Source organism: Cygnus atratus, chromosome 8 (assembly GCF_013377495.2).
Source record: "Cygnus atratus isolate AKBS03 ecotype Queensland, Australia chromosome 8, CAtr_DNAZoo_HiC_assembly, whole genome shotgun sequence".
Taxonomy (NCBI): domain Eukaryota; kingdom Metazoa; phylum Chordata; class Aves; order Anseriformes; family Anatidae; genus Cygnus; species Cygnus atratus.
In genome coordinates, this window is record NC_066369.1 from 10942055 (window position 1) to 10964723 (window position 22669).

The 22669-nt window shown below is 56.1% G+C and overlaps 1 protein-coding gene across 1 annotated transcript in view; it reads right to left on the minus strand.

The window, feature by feature from the left end:
* The window catches only part of CACNA1E (calcium voltage-gated channel subunit alpha1 E), a 92460-nt gene that overhangs the window by 34157 nt on the left and 35634 nt on the right, over nucleotides 1-22669 (minus strand). The window contains exons 8-16 of the mRNA XM_050712143.1: nucleotides 22290-22471; nucleotides 13172-13275; nucleotides 3535-3650; nucleotides 2418-2471; nucleotides 2065-2199; nucleotides 1752-1961; nucleotides 472-584; nucleotides 278-390; nucleotides 37-168 (exon numbers count right to left, since the gene is read on the minus strand). Coding sequence (XP_050568100.1) covers nucleotides 37-168; nucleotides 278-390; nucleotides 472-584; nucleotides 1752-1961; nucleotides 2065-2199; nucleotides 2418-2471; nucleotides 3535-3650; nucleotides 13172-13275; nucleotides 22290-22471 — 1159 coding nt within the window. The remainder of the gene's footprint in view (nucleotides 1-36; nucleotides 169-277; nucleotides 391-471; nucleotides 585-1751; nucleotides 1962-2064; nucleotides 2200-2417; nucleotides 2472-3534; nucleotides 3651-13171; nucleotides 13276-22289; nucleotides 22472-22669) is intronic.

The window sequence follows — 22669 nt, forward strand, 5'->3', positions numbered from 1 at the left end:
GCAAAGTGCCCTTTCCCCAGACTCACTGCAACCTACCTGCCTCCGAACAGCTGCATGCCCAGCAAGGCGAAGACCACAATGAAGAGGAAGAGGAGGAAGAGCAGGCTGATAATAGACTTCATGGAGCTCATCAGAGAGACCACCAAATTCCTCAAGGATGCCCAGTACCTAGAAAAGAGATGTGGCTGGAGCACCTGCAGCAGTGTTAGCAGGAGAGCAGCGACTGGATCCGGGCTGCAGGGATGAAGGGTGATGGGCATGGGTGGCTGGCACCTACTTGGTTATTTTAAATATTCGTAGGAGACGAAGGGCTCGTAGGACACTGATCCCAAAGGAGGTTCCTGGTCTGAAGATGGCCCAAACCACTTCAAAGATGCTTCCCACCGTGACCTGGGAAGTGGACATGGCCATGAGTCAAAGACGAGCTTCGGACGGGAAATCTTCCCATGCCCCATCCCCGGGGCCACCTACCCCACAGTCGAAGCAGTTGAAGGAAGAATGGAAGTACAGGCGTGGCCCCATGCCATACATCTTTAAGGACATCTCCAGGAGGAAGAGCCCAAGAAACAGGAACTCTGCATAGTCTGGAAGAGAAAACCCAGACATTCTGCCCCTGGGACACCGAGCATCGAGGAGCACCAGTAGCCCAAGTGGCACACGGCAGAGGTGGGACACACTGAGGAGCATGCTGCTTCCCCCAGCTCTCAGGCCAGATGATGGGATTGGGAAGCAAGCCTGCCAAGAGCTAATTTGTGAACAACAGGGCACCAACCCCACAAATTAATCTTCGGGGTAAGTACACTGGTGTCCCAGTGGTTAGAGAAGGCCAGAGAGGGCTGGCACAGAGCAGAGCAGCTCCTCAGCGTTATATGGTGGTAGTTGGGGTGTCCACAATGTTAACCACGAGGCACTGTAGGGGAACATTAGCAAGCTGGACCTAAATCATTGCACGGCTGGAACTTGGCCACGATAATCAAGCCAAGCAGCCACAAGCCAGGGAGAAGCTTCTCAAGCTATTTCACCAACATTAGCGGGCAAGAGCCTGGCTCCTCCCCTTGCCCAAAAGCTGCTTCTCACCACGACCAGCTGTCATCCCACACCGTGCCGTGCTGGGATCCCGGCAGGCCTGAGCGTGCCAATGCAGATTTGGGCAAGCCCGCTGCTTGACGGGGACGTTTTCAAGGTGAAGAAGAGTGAACGTGGATGGCAAAGTAGCAGTGTCCCTCCTGCAGCAGCTCAGGAGCAACACACAGCTGCCGGGGGGCTGAGCACAGTGCAGTCTGCCAGACTGGATGTGGACGTACTGCCTCTGAGCCCTGACCTCGTCCCACAGCCCGGGGTGGGCTGGGGGATGCCCCAGTAGCTGGCATCAAGTTTGGGGTCTCCATGACATGCTCTGCACCACTCCTTTAACCAGAGGATCCTCCCGTGAGCATCACCAGCCCCGTCCCTGCACTCACATCTCCCCAGCTCCGACCCTGAATTGCTCGTGGGCACTCCGAGGTGGACCTCCAGCAAACTCCCCATCACCACCGCTCACAATTTTGGGATAAATCCACCTGAGTCCTGCAGTCTGCCTGACAAACCCATTAGACCCAAAGGGCACGAGGCCAGGAACACTTCTCCACGTTTCCCCGTGGGGCTGAGACCGCTACCAGCGGTCAGGGCGTGTTGGAGACGAAAGGCTGCCGAGATTTTGCAGGAGATTTTGCCGTCCCATGCACGCTCTGCCCCCGGCACGAAGGACTCACAGAGGAAGTGTGTGAGCCAGGCCGGCTGGTTGTGATGCACAATGGCCACGCAGGCGGTGTTGAGGGCTACCAGGCTCAGGACGATCCAGTAGAAGACCTGGGATTTCACCATGTGGCGGACGGAGATGCGCAGGAGGCGCTCCTTGTGCCGCAGATAGGAGGCACCGTCCACCCTGGCGCCTTTCAGGCCCGAGCGGCTCAAGGGGTTACCTGAGGGGGAAAAAGGGGAAGGTGCCAAGGTGAGAGGAGGAACCGGGTGCCCCAGCCCCGTGGGAGCCAGGCTGGGGGGAAGAAAGCTCAGAGCAGCACCGACCCAGGGTGGGATGGAGAGGTCTTCTTTGCGCCAGCCTCCGCTCGCCCACCGAGGCGATGTCGACGCAGTGCTCGTCGCTGGAGTCGCGGTTCATGGTGTCCGTCCGGTTCCTTTTGATGGTGGCTCGCCTGAGCACTGGCAGGGGGAGAGGAAGGGGTGCTGGAGCCGCGGTGGCACGGCTCTGCCAGCAACACTCTCATTGGTCTGCACCCCAGTGCTTGGCTGATTCGGGTCTGGCAATGGGACGTGCCCCCTGGCACGTCTGCAGACCTCCCTCCACCCACGGAGGAGGGTTTCAGCCTCCATTTGTGGCCAGCCACCAGGAAGGGCAGGCAGGACTTGGCTTCTCTTACCTTCTAAGGCTGAGGTCCCGGAATTTTTGTTCTCTTCAGCCAGCATGACTTCCTCTACGCAAAACACACAGTTCAGCATCAGGAGACAAGCCACCAACGACCGAGCACACCACACGTCACTGCCCGGTACCTAAGCACTTTGCCCAGTCTGGAGGTGGTTGCTACAGGTTGCAAACTCTCATCAAGCATTGGGTCAGTGTCCTAAAGCAAATTCTCAGGGGTGGAAAGGGGCAGCTACCGCACATTGCATCAGAAAGAGAAATTGCTTCTGATCAGCCTGGCTTCTGTAACTAGCCTCCATAAATAAGCTGAATATTGTAGACAGAAAGTCCCTTTTCTGAGTTATGCTCCTGGAGGAGACCCCTCTCCGTACCCTCTATGTCTCTGAAGGGCTCCTCACCCTCTGCTAACTCCTCAGAGGAACAAAACATCTGCCCTCTACTCACTCATGAGCTAACTTTACTCATGGATTCATGAGTATAAAAAAAAGAGGAAAAAAAAAAAAAGCTGGGGCTTTATCTGAGTCTTGTGGATGCCAGGAAAGCTGGGTCCCAGGGCCAGGCAGTGGCATGACAGAAAACGAAAGGGAGCTGACTACAGTGCACGAGGCAGACCTGAAGGTAAGCAGTGCTACCCTTGTTTAGAGGAACAATAGGAACCTGAGAGCCATCACCTCTCCAGGGGAAGAAAAATAAAAATAGAAATAAGGTTAAAAGGTGGAAAACCACTGGCACCGCTCACTGCTCTGCTTCCCCACTGCCCACCTCTGCGTGAGGCTCCAGCGAGCACCAGGAGACAGGGACGTGTCATGCAGCAAGGCTCACAGCCATGAGGGCTCAGCTGCCTCTCCTGGTGACACTACATGCCTCACGCCCCAAATATTACATTTCTGTGCCACAAAATGCGAGGTTTCTTCAGCTGCTGGGGATGCCCCTGCTCACAGCCTGGCTGGAGAGCCGCTGGAGCATCACTCCTGCTGGGGCTGAGCCCGTCCATGTGCCCAAGGTCACCATGAGAGCACCCAGACAGCCTTGGGCTTACGCTGGGTGACGTCCAAAGATCCGTCCCCATCCCAGCCACTCTCACCACCACCACCCCCGGGACCCCCGGCCTTTACCCGCTTTGTCTATCCAGGCCCGGTAGCCGTTGAGCTCCCGCTCGATCTGCTGCTGGCGCCGCAGCTTCATGAAGGCTCGGCGGTTCTCCACGCGCTCGCGCTCTTTGGCAAACTCCCTGGGACAGGGCAGAGGGGGCGGTGAGAGCACAACCAGGGGGTTCTCCTGCCCCACGGACATCCCATCCCCTCCACCTTGCCACCCTGCAGCCCCCGGGTCGGGCACCGCCACCTCCTGTGTGGCTTTGTCCCCTGCTTCGCCTCGTGTCCAGCTGCCCCCTGATGTCACCCATCCTGTGGCCAAACCCAGCAAAGCAAGGTGAGACCAAGAGCCTGGATGAGCAAAAATCTGCCAGAAGAGACAGTCCCAGGATGGGGGATTTACTCGGGAGATTCACGGGATGAGCAAAGAGGGCAGGGGAGCAGTGCCCTCAGCTCCTCTCGCACAGGGCAGGGCACAGAGCACGGGGAAGGAGGCAGGGGAATTTCCAAGAAATTGAAATATTTGGCTTGAAACGCAGATGTGGCAAAGCAGGCAGCCTCACACACGGCATCCTCACACCAGCACCCAGTGTTATATGGAAGATGACTTCGAGGAGGTCCCACACCTGTGCTCGCACACCCCAAACACCTGGGGCATCTCGACCCACACATTCCACCTCTACTGCTGGCCATGTTCGCACACAAGAAGCATCCCTGACTCCAGACATCCCCCAGCACACCCTTTCTTGCACAAGCATCATCGGGATGGGCCCTGCACCGAGCCCCCCTGCCCCACCGTGCCCTGATGAGCAGCAGGATTGGGAAGAACAAACAGCACCGCTCTCGTTCAAGGCGAGCATCTCTCTCCCCAGAGAGCAGCAGCAGCAACCTCCAGCCTCCAAATACTCAAAAGAAGCGAAAGAATTGGTCTGTCTGCTGCAGAGGGAGTTCAAGTGCATTACCCCAGCTGAGCTATTACACCCTTAATGCTGTGTGGGCTTTTGCATGTGCGCGCGCGTGTTTGTGTGAAAAGCCCTGAATGTTCCCTGCATCTCTTGTTTAAGATCCCCAGACAATTCAAGCATTTTTAATTCCACCCCAGGAAGGTGAAGTTTCCTGCCGCTCCGGCATTAAGCATCAAATGCCTCTCCCCCTCCAGCTCTGGCTTTCAGACTGAAATGAGACTTTCTTCCTAGGGCAGGGAAGGGGGAAGAGAACAAAAGGGAAGGAAGAGAAAAAAGCAGCCTAAGCGGAGGGAAGGAGGGCGGGGGGAGAGCGAGGAGGAGACCTCCCACAGCCGGCGGGGAAAGGCGCTCGCCGGTTTGGGCACGGCATGTGAAAAACGCTCCTCGCCTGGCGCGGAGGAAAGGCAGGATGATTTTGGCTTCATCCCCCACGCCGCTTTCTGCACAGCAGCAAACTCAAGGTGCCAAGAAGCGAGGAGCTGCCATTCGCAGCCAGAGCCAGCGGGGACACTGCCTTTGTCCCTCAGTGTCCTTTGTCCCTTGGGTGTCCTTTGTCCCTTGGAGCTGGGGGGTGCCAGAAGCAGGCAATGCCACTTCCCCATGTCCAAGTGCTTGCTCGTGGAGTCCTAGTTTGCAAGAAGCTGGTGCCACGCACACGGGGACACCGCGGTCCCTTCTGCTGCTGCAGCATCTCCGAGGGAGCCGCTTCCCACACTGCTGCTCCCTAATGGAGCCTAATTGCTTTTGTCCATTAGGAGGCGGAAGGGGGGCAGAGAGGAGGAATAAGGAAAAAAAAAAAGTTAAACTCAACTTAATGAATTATTACATCTCAGAGAGACACGTTACCGAGCGGGGCAGCAGCGGGGGCTGGTGACATCTGAGAGTGGGTAGGCGATGCTGACAGATCAAGGATTGCTCAGAGCCAATTTGCAGCAGCGGGTAGAGATAGCGCTGCGGTGCGAGCACGGGGCCGGCCGCGCTGACTGGCAGCCGCCTGGGAACGCTCCTGGCACGGGGCTGGCCCCCCGGGAGGATGCTGCTCCCCGATGTGTGCGGGTCACGGCTCACGGGACGGCACCGCTCGGCTCTGCATGGGGCTCTGGCTCACCAATTTGAGCAGGGCATCCCTCCTCAGGCCAGCAGGGGCTCTCCAAATCTGTAAAAGCAGGGTGAAAGCACGCACAGAGAGCCTGATGTAGAGGTCCCAGCCTCCAGTCTCCTCTTCTTCCTCCATGGAAAAGCCTGTGCCGAGATGTGTTGGACCTGGTGTGGTCGTGACCGTGCCCTTGGGTAATGCCAAAAGCAGGCACCGAGGGATGGAGGTGGCAGAGGGAACTCAGCGAGCAGCGTGCCATCATTCTCCTGCAGGCAAGGAACCATCCAGACACCGTGCCCAGCCTTCCGAGGCGATGGGAGCAGATGGTTCATTCCTCCCAGGGAGGAAAATTCCTCTTTAGAGCCCTGGCATTCCCCTGACGCAGGGCGAGAGCATCCCAGCAGGAGACCCCGGGGGCACAGCCACGCTCAGCAGCCTCCTGCCCCAGGCTCCTGCGCCCTCACGGCGATACTGCTTCAGCATCACTGCTCTGCAGGACCCAAATCCAGTCTTAATTGAAGAAAACACGCGAAAGCATCCACAAAAGTGCCCCTTTTTGGGGAAAAAAAAAAAAAGAACAAAAAACTAAGGGGGAGAAAAAAAATATTACGGGTGCTGCAGCCCACTTGTATCCTTCCAGGAGCTTCTCTGAACCCAGAGAGGGGATATAGCACTGGTCACACCAACACTGTGGCTTCCATGCTTTGAAACAAGCCAACCATCTTCAAAGCCATCTGTTCATCACCTTTCACCACCATTAAACACACCTCCAACAAACCTGCTACCAAAAGGGTTTTGAAATGACCCGAGGCAGCAGGAAGGATGGGGTGGGAAGAGGAGAAGTACTGGCTTACGTGCTGGAGAGGAGGCAGCAGCAGCATGCTGCTGTGGAAAAGCCAGTTGTGGTGGGTTGTACAACAAGGAGAACCATCTGTACGGCATCAGGTAACACTTCTGTTCTGCTCAGCACCTCCAAGGTCTTGACGCATGGCTCCTGTCCAGTTTTGAGCACCACGACTTGAGGAAAAACACCCTCGCTCCAGGAGGGCATCAGAAAAGGTTACGGGACAGAATGGACACCAGGCGGTTTGGAAAACAGCGATGAAACGGGTGCAACTCGTGAGGATCAGATGGTATTTACCCAAAAGGTGTAAAAGAACCAAAATAAGCATGCTGAACTAACGGCGCAGCCTGTAACCCGGTGCTTGAGCCTAAGCAGAAGGTGGCAAGAAGGGAGCAGGGCTGGCATCACCGGGCAGAAAGTCTGGTCGTGGCACCGAGGTGACAGCAAAGGCTGGAGCAGGGACCCCGAGGGTACAAAACCCCCGACTGTACTCCTGTGAGCGCACTTACAACGTTTAAGAGAAGCAGGTGCTGGTGGTTGCGTTCTCCCTGAGAGAAAGCTCGTGATTTAAAGCAGATTTTCCTATGGGTGCTGCTGGAAGTCTTCTACCAGGTCCCCAAGGGACCTTTTAGGGCAGGACTGATCCTGAGCAGTAGGAATGATTCAGAAACACCACGTCGTGCTGCTTTGCACGGATGCCCCATGCCAAAAGAAAAAAAAAAAAAAAAAGAAATATCCAGAAGAGAAGTCACAACTTCCCAGCACTACAGAGCTCCTTTTATAAGCTGGTCCCTCAAAGGGATGTGGGCTGTTGTGGCTCCATGTGGGGCCCAAAATCAGTGGGGACACAGCCACCACTGGCCAGATATTTTATGGGACACCTCACTTTTCCCAAGGAGCAACACTGCTACAGGCACTGCTGCTGATGGGCAATGGGAGAAGAGAGCAGGCACCCCAGAGATCTCTTGGGTCCGGGCTTTGGGCAGCTTTGAAGATAAAATCCAAAAGTTCAAATAACCGGGGGACGAGCCAGAGTGGCAATGGAGACACCAGGATGGCATGGCCACATAGAACGGTTGGGGCCAACAGCACAGCCCCTCCGTCCGAGCCAGCCGGGCTTTTCCAGCTTCAGGTTTCCTTTTGAGGTACAGGCTGCAGTCTTTGGATCTAAACTCACAAAACCCACGGATCCCCACGGCTGAAGTGGTGCAAAGTGGAGTCGTTCCTAACCTCCCAGCTACAGCAGCAGCATCTCAGTGCAGCCCCCGCTGTGTTCGAGGTGCTCAGAGCAGTGAGAAACATGGGAGAGGCTCACACTGCGCCTGCTGGTGGGGAAGGCAGCCCACTGAGCACATTAAATACCTCCCCTCCTCTCCCCAGCAATTTCTTGTCTGCAGTTGGCTCCAGTCAACAAGCTCTCATCCATCCCAGAGCAAGCTCCACCATCGTTTGGGATCGGGGCCAGGCATCAGCTGTGTGTCACTGCAAAGTCCCCTGACGATGTCTCTGTCTGCAGGTGCCCTGCACTTCACGGGGGGACCAGCCCCGGGCAGCTCAGCACCTCTGCGCACACGCGGCGCTCGCTCTCCAGGAGCAACCAGCACTCCGTGACCCGAGAGAAAAGAGCAGCCGAGAGCTTGCAGAGCTCGTTGTTTTGAAACGGAGGAAAACAAGTCAAAGAGGGTAAATAGCACATGGAAAAGGGAGCCAGCCGCCGAGTGGCAGCTCCAATGTTTGTCCCGAGGTGACGGTGCGGGGGTTCGCAGCTCCGTCCTCCCTGCTCGGAGGGGGAGGCTTCAGAAGCAGCATAGCAGGGTCAGCCCTTGCTGCCAGGAGCGTCTGGCAGCCCCAACGAGAGCAGCAGAGGTGGAAGCTCGGGGCTTTGTTCCGCTGCAGTCAGGGCAGCACTGGTGCAGGCAGCGCTGCTTCGAGTGCCCCAGGCTCTGCCAGCAATCACTGCCCCCGGTTCAGACCGCACGGGGAGAACATCGCTCCTCCCATCCTCTCCCCAGATTTCGTCTCTGTAAACAGGGAGGTTTTTGTCCCCCCTTTGCACGTGACAGCAAACGGAAGGTGTGGGACCAGTACTGCGAGTGAGCTGCAGCACAAAGCCATCACCGATTTCCAACATTTCATCGCGCTAACTTCCCAGGAACTTCGGAGCGCTCTAATTGACGGCTTCAAAGCAAACACAATGGATCGAGTGCGAAACCCACAACGCATCCGCTAGGTATGTCACTCTGCCGCTGCAAAACAAACAAACAGCCTCCTACGATGGGCAGAGAGCTGGCAACATGAAGTGATTCATTCGGGGGATCCTGCCCAACCCACCCAACACCAGCACCAAGCACCCCTTTGTAACGTGGTGTTGGTCACCGTGGGTCGGCACCTTTCCAAAGCCAGAGTCGTAGAATCACCCGGGTTGGGAAAGACCTTTGGGATCATCGCATAAGTCATAGAATCACCTAGGTCGGAAAGGACCTCTGGGATCATCACACAGTCATGGAATCACCTGGGTTGGGAAGGACCTTTGGGATCATCGGGTCCAGCCATCCACCTGACCCATCTACCAAGTCAAACTCCTACAGCTATTGCCAACCAGGACGACTGAAACTAAGGGAGATCTGGAACAAAACTCCAAAAACAACGTGAGCTTTCCACTGAGTGCTTTGTGAAGAGCATCAAACCCCAACCTTTCCCCCCCAGCCTACAGGGAGCCCACAGAGCAGATCATCAAGAAGGCACAGAGCCCAGCAAACGCGACATGGCTGAGACATGCTGGTGGATAATTCCCAAGGAGAAATCAACGGGGAGCGCCACGCATCCAACGCACCAGTTCCCGGGCACACGTGGTGGCATCCTGCTGTCACTGCCAACGTCCCCACCAGCCTTCCCATGCTGTGGCAGTGTTTCTCCCTGCTTTCCCCTCCACAAACCACCCACCTCCCAGGCACTGATCCTCTCTTCCCAGTGCTTGGCTTTGAAACACCTGATCCAGCTCGAACACGGGGCCCGGGTTTTGCGCGGAGCTGGCAAAAAATAAAAAAACCCAACCCTGCCTCCGTCAAAAACGTGCGCTCGTTCCTTCAACGCCCTTATTATTAATTGCTAAAACTTAATCTTATTCATCGTTTGTTATGCCTCAAAATTGGAGAGGAAAAAAATTCAAATTAAGCCAAGTGAAAAGATTTCAGAGATGGTACAGAAGGCTCCTGGAGGAGCTGAAGAATGCTCTCCGGAGACCGGGAGCGCAGCGCTAACCCAACCTGAAAGAAAGAAGATCTTAAGACAAAGAAATCTTGCCAAATTGATCCTTTAATTATAACATTAGTCGTTTCTTTCAAAGGCTTAGTGCAAGAGCTGGGGGTGGGGGGCAGAAAAGACTTAAAGGGAGAAAAGACTTAACATCACCAGGATGAGTGGAAGCAATTAGCAGGGTTTAAATTACTCTCTTGTTTGGTACAAGGCAGATGGATCTCATTTTTCCTGCCATCGTGCTCAGCTTCTTGCTCTGCCGTCGGCTCCCAGAGGACCTCTCGTTGGCACTACCACAGAGCCTCCCTGGATCGGTCACTGTCCCCATCCATGCTACTGCTGCAGACCACGAGGTGCCACCACACCAGGCCAGCACCACTGCTCCCACCAGGTCTCTGCTGCTTCGGAGTGCTGCCACGCTGGAGATGCAGCCCGAACACATGGATCCAAATTGGTTTGCATGGAAAACAACCGAGGAAAACAAACAAACAAAAAAAAAACTCCACAAATTTGCAGACCTCTGCAAATCTCCAGCACGGGGCATGTGAAGATTTTGCATCCCCCTGGCTCGAGGCTGACCCCAGCCCCGGGACACACGACTTGCTGTGAGCCTCACTCTTCCTGAGCTCCTGATCCACAGTCTGAGATGTGGCAGAAAGCAGGGCATTTCGTCTGGTGCTCCATCCCTGCTTGCTTCAGCTCTTCTGCCAGGATTATTTCAGGAGCTGTGTAGCTTTAAAAGCTGAGCAGTCATATCTCCTTGGGCTCTATACCTGCAAAATGTTCTCAAAGCGGAATGGGGCCAATTTTTTTCTTTTTTTTTTTTTTTTCCCTTTCTGCTTTCAGTTAGAATTAATTGATCCGTAATTGCACCCATAGAGGGGAAAAGTTAATAGACACAGTAATAAATGCCAAAGCCCCAGAAGAACTTGCTCTCCAAGCCCCTGCCTGGAGCGACTCCATCTCCTCTTAATAGCCTTGCATGCAATTCCAGCACATGTGTGCGTATTTAGAGAGAGAACTGAGGAGCCTCGCTAGGATGGAAATCATTTCTTTTCCTCTCCCACATACATTGTGCTCGGGAGCAGATGGATCCAGGCTGTTTACATCACGGAGGTCATGCCTCAGCCTAACAGTTGGGGAACTGACTGTTGGGAGAGATGCGCATCGCAACCAGGAGATTGCTAAATCTGGGCTCCGGCGAACTTCTTCTGATGGTGGCACATTAAACAAATGTCCTCCTGCAGCCTCTTGGCACTCAGGACCTGCCTGGGGTGTCTGGTTGGTTCCTCGGTGAAAATAGTTGCGAGATGAAGCAAGAGGAGGAGGAGGCTGGGAGCCCCAATGGGACCTCGTCATTAGTCGGTGCAGGTCGCAGGTTTCTGCTCCTTGCCGTGGGTCACGCAGATGATTTTTTGGGGTTGGCCAATGCACAGCAGGATTGCTGTAACCCTGTCTCAGCCGAAGTCATGGTAAGCAGGAGGGCAGAGGCCAGAGAAGAGACTCCTGCCTGCTTTTCCCCTACAATAGCAGATGGGACCGAGCATGTGGGCTACCAGGACTCGCTGCCGAGCACAGCGCCCTGAGTTAGCAGAGCGACTGTGTTTTCAGCTGGCCACACACAGCCTTTTTTCCTTCCCCCAGAGCAGCGCTATTACACCAGGAAACATTTCTTTCCCATGGAGATGTTTCCATGGAGCTCGTCCCCAACCTGACCTCCTCCTCCCCGCTCAGCCCAGCGCAGGGGGATGCGGCTGGACCCCGGCTGCAGGACACGGTGACAGAGAGGTCACCTTTGCCTCCTGGAGCAGAGCCCGGTGCTCTCCTCCAGCACAACAGAAGGGTGAGAAGCATTAAAAAACAAAACCTCAGCAAGCAGAGCGAGGCAAGGAGCCCTCGCACACCTTCGCTCAAGGACGCACGGTGCGTGCATGCAGAAGCACCGCGCCTCGCGCTTCTCCACTGGCTCAGCGAGAGGACAGCCAGCCTCACTGCCACGGGGGTCCTGAACCCACAGAGGTGCTGGGGACACCACGGCCCCATTGGTGGCCTTGCACCCATGGCAAAACCCAGCTCGCCCAGCCCCTCGGGAGCTGAGCAGCCGTGCTTTTCCCTAGGTAGCTGGCACGCCACGAGAGCATCTCCATTGCCAATTAGGCCACCCACCCACGCGCATCCTTCCCCAATACAAACCCTATCAGCAATAAACAAACAGTGGAAATGCCAGCCGGCGCCTGGGAAGAGCCCTAGACAACTGCATCCAATTCAGCGGGCGCGGGAAGGGCTGCCCCATACGGTCCTGGTGGGGGCAAGCACCGGGGGGGGCCGGGGCACGGCCGGGTGTCCCCGCGGCCACCCCAGATGTGGCATAAGGAATGCAAAAGTCACCCGACACTGCTGGGACTTCATCCTCCACAAGGCAGTGTGTTACCTCACTGCAGCCTGTCCCCACAGCCCCTGCACCTGGAGAGTTTCAAGCCACCTGGAGATGCTGAAGCCCTGTCTGCCTCTCTAGAAGCATGTCCAAAACCACCACCACCACCATACCCGAAATCACAGGGATATTTAGGACAATGATAGAGATGGCCAGGACCAGCTTCCACTTTGATACCTGCATCCCAAAAATCACAAACCATTAAGAAACAAGGACTAAGGAAACGTACTACGTGACTTTAAGCTCAAGGAGAAACGTGCTGGTCACAACACCAGCCTGCACACACAGGGAAGTCTTTTTCTCACCAAAGGCCGTCTCTAGCCATGTGGCTATCTCCATACCCAAAAGAGCAGCTCAGAGCGCCCACGAGGCTACATGAGGATGCTGATCATACACCAGGAGCCCAGGACAAACCCTCACGGTGCCCCCTGCCCTCACCGCAGCCGCCCCTTGCTCCCGACAGCCTCGCTCCCTCTTCGCTCTCTAACCCCTGCCGGAGCTGAGGATGCACCAGTGCAACCTTGGTTCATTGTCATGGAGACGAGAGGCCTTTTTCTCTCCAAACCCAGCTTGATGTCTTGGATTAAAATCTCCATTCCTCTGGGGAGAGCACTGAGGTGCCCCAAACCCATCCCCTGCGCACCACACTCCAGCAGCTGGGAAATGCACACCTCACTACAGACACATCCTGAGCTCATACCCATTTCCATATTGCTCCCCCATGCCCTGTCCCCGCAAGCAGGTCGCAGATTTGTGCTGACAACAACTCGCACATGACCAAAACCACACGCTCTTCAGGAAGGAGAACCAAAGCATCTCCAAGGAGGGCGATAAACAAGCAACCCCTCTTGCACCGGGAGGTGCGGAGACCACGGGGAAGGGGGAAGACACTGGAGGAGGTCCCAGTCCTGGCATCCCTCCCCGGGGAGCAGAGGAGATGAGCCAAAGTTGGAGCAATCCCTTGCATGGAAGGGGAAGGGGACAGAGGGACCTGGGGGGCACAGCGGAGCTGGGCCAGCCTCGGGGCTCAGACACAGCCCGTAGGAGGACGGCGTCTCGCTTACCCCGACAGCACTCCCAGGACAAGGTTGAGGACGAAGAAGGATCCAATGATGATGAGGGGGATGAAGTACAGCCAGTTCCAGGTGGCTCCTAAGGCATCATTGGTCTGGAGGGGAAAGAAAACACAGGTGTGAGGTTACATTTGAGGCAAGCTCCGGGGCGGAGGGTGGCAGTTCTCCCCCCAGACCGACCACACCACCCTCCTCCGGGTATTATGGCCGTGCTTCCAAACCTGATGGGCTCCTGCTGTCACCCCACTGCGTTATCCCACCCCAGCCCCAAGGAGCAGGCTGCAGCTCCAGGCAATTATTCACCGGGGCTTTTAATAAGGCAGTGCCCCCCCGTACCTTGCAGCCGCTCCCCGGCCCCATTTGTCCTCGGGCGCCAGGCAGCGCGCACATGACGCCGGGCTGGAGGGTGATGCGGCAGAACGTGACTGTCTGGGGGAGGTGGCATCAATCTTGTTGCAATGAAAGGCTCTTTCTCTTTTCTCTCTCCTTCTTCCCCCCCCCTCCCCTTCCCCGTGCTAATTAAGCCCTCATCTTCGTCTGACTCATTGGCACTACGTCTCCCCGCCGGCCAGCACAGGAGCAGAGCCCATCTCCTGGAAGGGAGGAGAAAGCCACCATGCTCAAGCCTTCCTTCGGTGACCATGGTGTCCCCACCGTGCCAGCACAGGGGACACCAGCCTTTCTGGCTGCTGGCACTGACCAGCACACGGGGGGGATGCAGTGGGCAGAGCCCCCCGGTGCTGCCTGCCAGCCCCTTCCCTGAGCACCCCGAGCGGGTGCCTTGGCTTCGCCCCATCCCGTGAGCACCTCTTTGGGGTCGGGGAAAGCACCTGTGGAGGCTCATCGCCCTCCTCCTCTGGCAGCAGGGGCACCACACATCTTCTCAAGGTCCTGCTCTCTGCAAGAGCCCCGCTCCACCACTAGCCCCTTTCCTTGGTGCCAGAAGTGAGCACAAGGAGTTGGGAATGGTGTATGGGAATCTTATGCAGCCAACGCTCACTACCACCCTCCAGGGACACCCAGGCCTCCCCCTGAGTCCTGGCTCCAGGCCACTGCTCTCTAACAGCTGTATTTTCCAAGGCATCAGCCTTGAAGGCGCTGTGCACCCCTTGGACCAAGCCCACGCAGGACTCCAGCCGGCTGTCACAGTGCCATTGGGTACCTGCCACCGTGCTGGGATCAGTCCCCTTCAGAACTGGCCCCTGCCTGAAAGCCAGGGGATTTCCCCCAAGGCCCAAGGGGATGCAAAATAGCTCAGTCTTTAACAGGTGAACAAGACATCTTCCCCAAGGGCTGGACACAGGGCGATTTCCCCAGGGTCACCAGCCAACGACACCAGCAGCGCCCCGACACCACTGTGCTCTGCAGGCACAGCCTAAACTGGTGGCACTGGGGACCAGCACTGCCCTGTTCCAATGGCCAGAATTTGTCCTTTTATTCCCCAAGGAGCTCGGCATTTCCCACTGCTTCTCTAGCCCATAGTGGCCACCTCTCCACCCCAAAGCTGAAGCACACCAGCCCGTGAATAACGCACTATTCCCACTGGAAGGCTCCTCAAGCAGACACTCTAATGGTTGCCCTAACTCTCAGCCTAAATTTATTTGTGGCCAGTTTATATCCATTTGTTCTCTTGCCAGCATCAGCCCCTGGCTTAAATAGCTCTTCGTTTCCCATCTCGATGTGTTTACAGACAGCGATCACAGCCATCCCCAGCCTCCACCTTGCTAGATAAAGCAAGGTTCCCCCAGTTTTCTCCTACGTGACTGCCTCTCCCTCCCTAATTTCCTAGTAGCCCCTTCCCTGCTCCAGCCCATGGTTAATGTTCATCTTCCCTGGCCACAGGAGACCCGAGCGAGCCATCCCAATGGGTCCCAGGGCATCCTGGCACAATGCTGTGAGCCTTCACCATCCTGATGGCAAACCTCTCTCCTCCTGCCCCTCCACCTCCATTCTGGCACTTCCAACCACAACGACCTAGGTTCTTAGGGGGTGTCTTCACTCTCCTCCAACACACGTCTCATCCCCATGAAAACCCACGAGTAGGTCCCAAAACCCCACCCAGCCCCACCTCGGAGCTGCTCCCTTCCCACCAGCTCCTCTTCGTCACCTCTTTCCCATAGCAAAAGCCCTACTACGACAAGAAGCTCTGCACGTTTCCTGCACTTAGAAAACCTGTCCTCTGCTGCCAGGTTAGCCCGGCATGACCTACCTTTGGCAAACCCATGATTCATTTTCCTCTTTTGCCTCCAAAATCTGTTCCGAAATGGCATGCAATTGAGGTCAGGCTCGCAGCCTTATTCCTGCCTGCCTTACTTTTTCCTTCCTCCCCCCGCTTTTAAATATAGGCATTGCATTCGCTCTCCTCCAGTCAGCTGGTGCCTCCCCCAGTATGCCGGAGCTGTTATAAATACGCGTTACCAGACCTGCCATTTCGTGTGCCAGCTCCCCCCGAACACGGGGGGAGGCGATGCCCAGCGCCACGGTGATGGACACCATGGGCTGGGGCCATGGCCATGCTCTTGGTCATGCTGCCCAGCCTCTGGTTGCCTCCGTGGTTGTGTTCACCAAAAGCTGGGGCGAGATGCCCATCCAGCACAGGAACCATGCCCCAACATCCCCAGCCTTCGCTTCACCTTCTTCCAGTGGCAGAGCAAGGAACCGCTTACTGCCCCTTCAAGCATCCTTCACGAGGTCCATGTTGGCTTCAGTTTTGGCATGTCCCAACTTCTTTGGCACAAAGGTGTCATTCTTTTTACCAAGCAGCCCCTTTTTCCCAACCCTTTGGAGCATCATTTGTTTTTAATGTCCTTCCCCAGTCAGTAATTCATCAGCCCAGTCCCCTTGCGTCTTGCTATAGGTTCTTCCCCTTGGTCATCCATCATATGTAGTAGTGCAGACACACCATGGGTACTTTAACCCGCAGACTACACAAAAGCTGCAACTCCTTTAAATTAAGAAACTCCTCATTCCTGCCTCCGGCCTCGTGCTGGAGACCAGGTCCCATCGCTCTCGCAAGCCCTTTGGGAAACCAAGGCACTGCCTGATGGCTGATCGTTCTTCCCTTCACTTTAAAGCTACCACCTTCTTATTATAGAATTTTAGATCCATTTAGGTTGGGAAAAGACCTTCAAAATCACCAAGTCCAAGCCATGTACCCCCACTAACCGAGTCCCTCGGTCTCCTCCCCACAAGTCTCCTGAATACCTCCAGGGATGGGACGCCCCCATAGCCCTGCGCACCCCATTACACACCTCAACACCCAAAACACCACCACACATGCTCTTCCATGGCCACCTGCCCAAGAAATATGCTCACTACCACCTTCAGGAATACCTGAGACACCAACGTGTGCCTTCAGCCTACAACGGACCCAAGCCACCCCATGGAGCTCTGTCCCCAGGGGTGATGGAGCCAGCCCTGCAGCCACCCCAGCGGGCAACCCGGGCACCCCAGGGACCAGCTCTGCTCTTTGGGCAGCCCCTGTGCTTCCGAAGGGCAGGAAAAGGCGCAGGGAGCTGCAAAAGCAGGTCTCACTCGGGGGCCAGAAATCTAAAGAAGTCTAAATATATCCCGCCGTCGAATGCAAAGCACAGGCTTGCAGCCCACACGTACCCTCCCTCAGGCTGTGCTCGCATAGGAAACTTTAGGATTTCTTTGCTGTAGGGAGGGGGGAAATAATAAAACAACCACAAACTCAATTTCTCCTACCCAAAAATAAGCAGAAAGAGCCTTCTGCCTTTGCAAGGCACCTTTAGTCCTTATTTCCCGGTGGCTTGACAGAAAGTGGAAGGAGAGGAAGGGCAATGGGTGGATGGGGAAGGAGCGGAGCTTTGCTCTGTTGGAGATGGTCACTGCGCCCAGCACCCGCACAGCCGCCCTGCACACCCCGGTGGCCCGCACGCAGCCACCTCCCCTGTCAAAATTCATCTGCATTAGGAGAGCCTCCATGATTTCTGCTCGAATCTGGAGCGAGACAGCAGGTAATTCGATTGGGGTGATATACAGCCATCGACTGGCAGCCACCTGCTTGGGGACACGCGCAGCACGGGGCACTGTCTATGCACAGATGTAACCCAGGGCTGTGCACGGTGTCACCTTCTCTCCCCAGCATGGAGGGGGCTTGAGGCTGAAGAGCAGAGGGGACATCTCAGGAGGCTTCTGGTGGGCGCTGTGCCTCCCTTCCCCACCGCTCCCCAGTGCCCACCGCTGGTGGGACAATGCACACAAAGCCACTGCCATGCCAAGATTCGCACACCAGATCCCTGGTTTGGCATCTCCTGATGGCTTTTTGGGGTGGCTGGAGCCATCCCTCCTCATCCCTGCCCCGCTCCTCCCTGCAAACCGCAGCCACATCCAGGTGAGCAACGTGCACAGACCAGCAGGAGCAGCATCGCAATCCGGCAGAAAGAAAAGACAAAAAAATCCCTCAGCAGATTCCCTGACCTAACCAAGCTCCCTCAAGACCTTGACACCCGCTGCTGCTCTCCCCAGCGCAGTAACAGATCTCCTTCTTCCCTTTAATAGCAGTAATTTCATCTCCCGCATGCAGGGCCATGCCTCACTCCCCGCCAGCCGCGCCTGGTATCCATCAGCGACCCCGGTGCTGTACAAGATCTGAATGAAAATGCTTTTCTTCTCCAAATTAGGTTAATGAGGAAATTGGTACATTTCCTTCACCGAGCAAGGGCCGGCCCCCAGCGGGCCGCATCCTGCCCTTGGTGGGTGCCCCTATGCTGTGCCCACAGCACCATGCAGACCCCGGGGGGACAGGGGATGGGGAGCAGGCAGGGGTCCCCAAAACAGGACATGGGATGCTCAGTGAGGGCTGAAGCACATGGACACACGTCTTGCTGGGAAGGAATGGGGAGAGGGGAAAATAACGAGAAACGGGGAAACAAATTCCACTATATTTCATTTTTCTATTTTCTAAATTTTTGACTCGGAAAAAAAAAAATCGCTAAAAGCATTTTGAAAAAAATAAGTGTTTTGAAAATGCCTGAAATGGGCATGGAGACTGATTTGGGCTCCGTTCAACTCCGATCTGCCGAGAAGTCACGGCCAGGCACCCCAGCACCGCCTTCCAGGGGCTGCAAAGGAAATCTTTGCTGGGATGCGAAAGGCAAGTAGAGGCTCTGGGCTTAATGAGGAGGGGACTGAGAACCCCTGCCCGTTCTCATTGGGCAGTGCCAGAGCATCCCAGCCTCTGCTGCCTTCAGCAGCCGGCCCAGGGCAGAGACTTTCCCTGGCAGGAAGGCGGAGGGTGTGGGCAGGCAGCTTGCGACAGAACATGCCTGCGAATCTGTGGATCCAGCAGACACAGTTTGTTTCTTGCTGTGTCATTTCAGCGTGCACACACATTAAAAAAAAAAAAAAAGGCAGGAACATTTGGCAAGCTGGAGAGGGTCTGGCTTTAAGTGCTAACAAAGAGCCGAGCCAGGAGGGGAAAAAAAACCCGGCTTTCTGCCCGTTTCTGCTCGGGGTGCATGCAGCAGCACCTAGAAGGGCGCAGCGACCAGGAGCAAACTTGGGGTGGGGGAAGAACAGCTCAAATAGTTAAAAGTTAGGATGGTTTTAAGCCTTTGGGGTGGAACTTCCTCAACTCCTCCTTCCTGAAGCCCTCGCTTGCCTTTCAAACCTGCGGTTAAGTTGCAGGCAAGGAGCAGAAGGGGCTCTGTCCTGTGGTGCTGGGGGCTTTTCGGCTGCCCTGGCCCCCCCAAAATAGCCACGGAGGTAATAAGGTCTACGCCTGCTGAGAGCACAGCACGTCGATTAAATTTTCATCCCTCCCCAGCCGGGTTTTTTGGTTTGTTTTAATTTGAAGCACACGCAGCAGGACTCCTTCCCCCTTGGCGAGGGCTCCAGCTCGAGCGCCTGGCGGTGTCCCAGGGCATGGAGGGCTAAGCACCGAGAGGTTTCCTCCTTTTGACACCTCTCCCACCTCCTTCACTCACCAGTATCCCTCCCTCTGCCTCCTCTCCCTTGTAAAGGCACTGGGCTAAATGCACCTGAGCGATGCTCAGGACCTGCCAGTGCCAAAAACGTTGGTCTTGTGGCACCCCCCTGTATTTTATCACCCTCTTTTTCCCCAGTCCTACCTCTTGTGTTGCAAGAGGGATTTGGGGTTTACAGCAAGCAGCTGTGGCCTGCTTGCTCCCTTGCCATGTATTTTTAATTAGCAGCACGGATGCTCTTCCAGTGCTGCTCCAGAGGCAGAAGGATTTTACCCATTAGTGCTGATGGCTGTGGCCCTGGGCAAAAACGGAGCCGGCTGCTTGCACGACCCAGCTTCGGCATGGCTACCGGGGTTGTGCCAACCCTTCTGTCTGCCTTGGGTTGCTCCAGCCACCCTCATTTCACTGGGGCTGCCTTTTCCCACCTCAGCATCCCTCCCCCAGCAAGGAAAGGAGTTTTTTTTCTCCATGCTCTTGTCCTGCACCGACACCTGGCCATGGGCTGCTGTCCCTGCACCTCGCAGCCAACGTCCCCAGCTCCAGCAGTGCTGGGGGCAAAGCACACAGCTGGGACAGGAGAGGGTCAAACCCCATCCCGAGGCCACGTTCCCCAGCCCGTGCAGGCACCGGGTGCCCTCGCTGGGTGTTTTTGCCCCAAACCCCAGCTCCCGGCAGCGCCGGGGAAGTGGCTGCCAGTGGCTCCCGAAAACGCGCTCCTGCCTGCTACCTGCAAACAGCAGCCGAGCGCCTCCGGAGCAGGAGCAAACAAACAAATCCTGGTGAATAAACACATCCCTCAGAGCCAGCTTTTTTGGAGGAAGTCATGATTTCAAGCTCTTTTCCCTGCTTTTTCACCAGGCTGAGCATCTCCCCACTGTGCTCAGCATCCCCGTGCCACTGGGGCAGGGAGGCAGGACAGGGGTCCCTTCTGCCAGTGTGGGTTTCCCTGTGGTCCCAGCAGAAATCAGGTCTGGTTTCAGAGCACCCCAGGTGAGGGGGATCTGCTCCAGCAGCAGCAAAAGCAAAATGTTCCTAAGCTTCCATTTTGGACAGCTAGAGGGACCACCAACCAAAACCCACCTCAAAAAAAAAAAAAAGAGAATTAAACCCTTCGTGCTCCCAGGGAAAGACACCAATACCCCACAGTTTGAGGCTTGTTTTTCCTCCCCACAAGCACACTGCTTTCTGCAGAGCAAGCCTGCCTTTCACGCAGGCAAGGCTGTTGAAAACAAGGCGAAAGCCGAGCGCAACCGCGAAATAACACACATGGAAAGCACCGCGGGGCTGATTAGCTTTCCGCGACGCTTTCTACAAATTGTGAGAGCCGCGCTTCTAGACCTGGCAAAATTGGGGGAAAATGGGTCTTAAAATCACGAAGCAGCTACACGGGGGAATATTAGAGTAAGCAATTTCTTTGAGAGATTGCCAAAGCGTTTTCCCTGCCACCTCCTCTCCCCTGCAAGGCTGCCTCGCTCACCTGAAGGGACTCCGGTCCCATCACTTGACACCAGCAAGGAAAGGCAGAGACCCCCTGGCTGACCCCCCCCAGACCTGGAGGCAGCGAGCACCCCCTGGGGAACACAGCCCCCCATGCACACGCCTGCTCACACCTCCATGTTTGCTTTTTTCGCGTAAAAAGGGTCCTAAGCCCATTTTGCTGCCTGCAGACTGCTGTCGCGTGCGGGGACCGAGTGCCTGCAGCCTTTGCATCCCTGCAAGACAGGGGGAGGGCGAGGGACGTGCAAAGTGAATCAGCAGCGTTTTACCAACAAGACCCAAGTCCTCACTCAATTAGCAGCCGAGGAAGGTCCCTGATACTTCCCATTAAGGGTAAGTAATAGCTGGTACTCTGCAGAGGAGCGGGAAGGGGAGGCAGCGCGCGGTCCTGGCCGTCGGGGACAGGATGACAGAGCACAGCTGGCCACCGATGCGCCTGGTGCTGGGAAAATTATTTGGACACCCAGTCCCCAGCATCCCTGAGAACCCCAAATTAGCATCAATGCATCCCCCCTGGTGTGATGGCTGTGGGGACGGGAGGGCTCGGAGCAGGGCTGTGGATGCAGTGACGCTCAGGGGAAGGGCTGGGCTTGCCCGGGCTATGGGCAGCAGCTGCCCATGGTCCAAGGCAGATCTGCAGGGGAAAATCACCTCTGCTCACTTATCCTGGGCACTATGCACCGTGGTTAAGTCTCTAATCCCACTGATGTACCAGAAGTGGCCAAGAAATGCTCTTGGTTTTGGTCTGACCTCCCAGGTAGTTCAATTCTGCCCCGTACCCCAACAAAGCAGCGAGACCCAGGCACCAACAGCTCCTTTAGGGTAAGGAAAAATGAATCCTCATGGCAAGACCAAGCCCTGGCCACAAAACACTCCCCCATCCTGGGTTTGGGCGGTCCATCTGCCCCATGGATGCCAACCCGTATCCCTTAGCACAAATAAAAAGGAACGAGGTCCCGACGCTTGCAGCACACAGCCTTTGCTGGGGTTACAAACCAGCCTTCCTGCTCACAGTACAGCAAATATTGAAGTGCGTCTCCCCATCACAAGCCATGCAATTTGCCTCCCGCAGAGCAACGCCACTCTGCAAACCTCCAGGCATTACGGGAGCCGGGGCACAGAGACGCTCCTGGTGCAATGACGCTGGAAGCGGTGCTGAAATTAGGCTGGGAACAAAACCGGCACGGCTGCTTCCAGCCCATAAAATAAAACTCACAGAGCCCATTGCCACGAAGCCGGGGCCATGTGATGGCCTGCACCTCTCCTCCTGCTTCCCCACTTAGTCCCCATGTCACTGCCATGCCCTGTGGGCACAGCCCGGAGGCGGGAGGCACCGCAGGGCTTTGCTCTCTGCGATGGGTTGCACGAGCTGCCCGGAGATGGGGACAGAGCCCTTTGGGATGGGGACATCCCCTTGGCGCATGGGGACGTGTAACACACGTCTTATTTCCCATCTCCCGAGCCCTTTGGGATAGGACATCCCCTCTGCCCACTGGGACGTGTAACGCACACCTTATTTCCCATCTCCCACCCAAATGGGATGCGCTGACACCATCCCCATCACTCAGGATCTCAAAGCCTGTCAGGACAAGGAGCTGCCATCTCCAGCACCCCGTCCCCACGCCCAGACACCCCTAGAACACCCCAGCCTCGCCACTCACGTTGTACAGGACTGTGGTCCACCCTTCCATGGTGATGCACTGGAAGACGGTCAGCACAGCGAAGAGGATGTTGTCGAACTGCGTGATCCCGTCGTTGGGACCGATCCACTCCCGGCACTCGTAGCCCGGGGGGCAACCCTGCACCCCGCATGGGTGGGGGGGGTCCAGCTCCTCCAGCTCACCTGCGGGCACAGGGCAGAGCCAAAGGACGCGGCGGTAAGGGAGGAGAAGAGCACAAATGCGGGGGGGCTGGGGACAGAGCAGGGCACGACGAGGAACTGATGCACCCTGCGTGCAAGCAGGGGCATATGTATTACATGGAGAAAACCTTTTTTGTTGTTGTTTTTGCTTGTTTGTTTTGGTTTTTTGTTTGTTTGTTT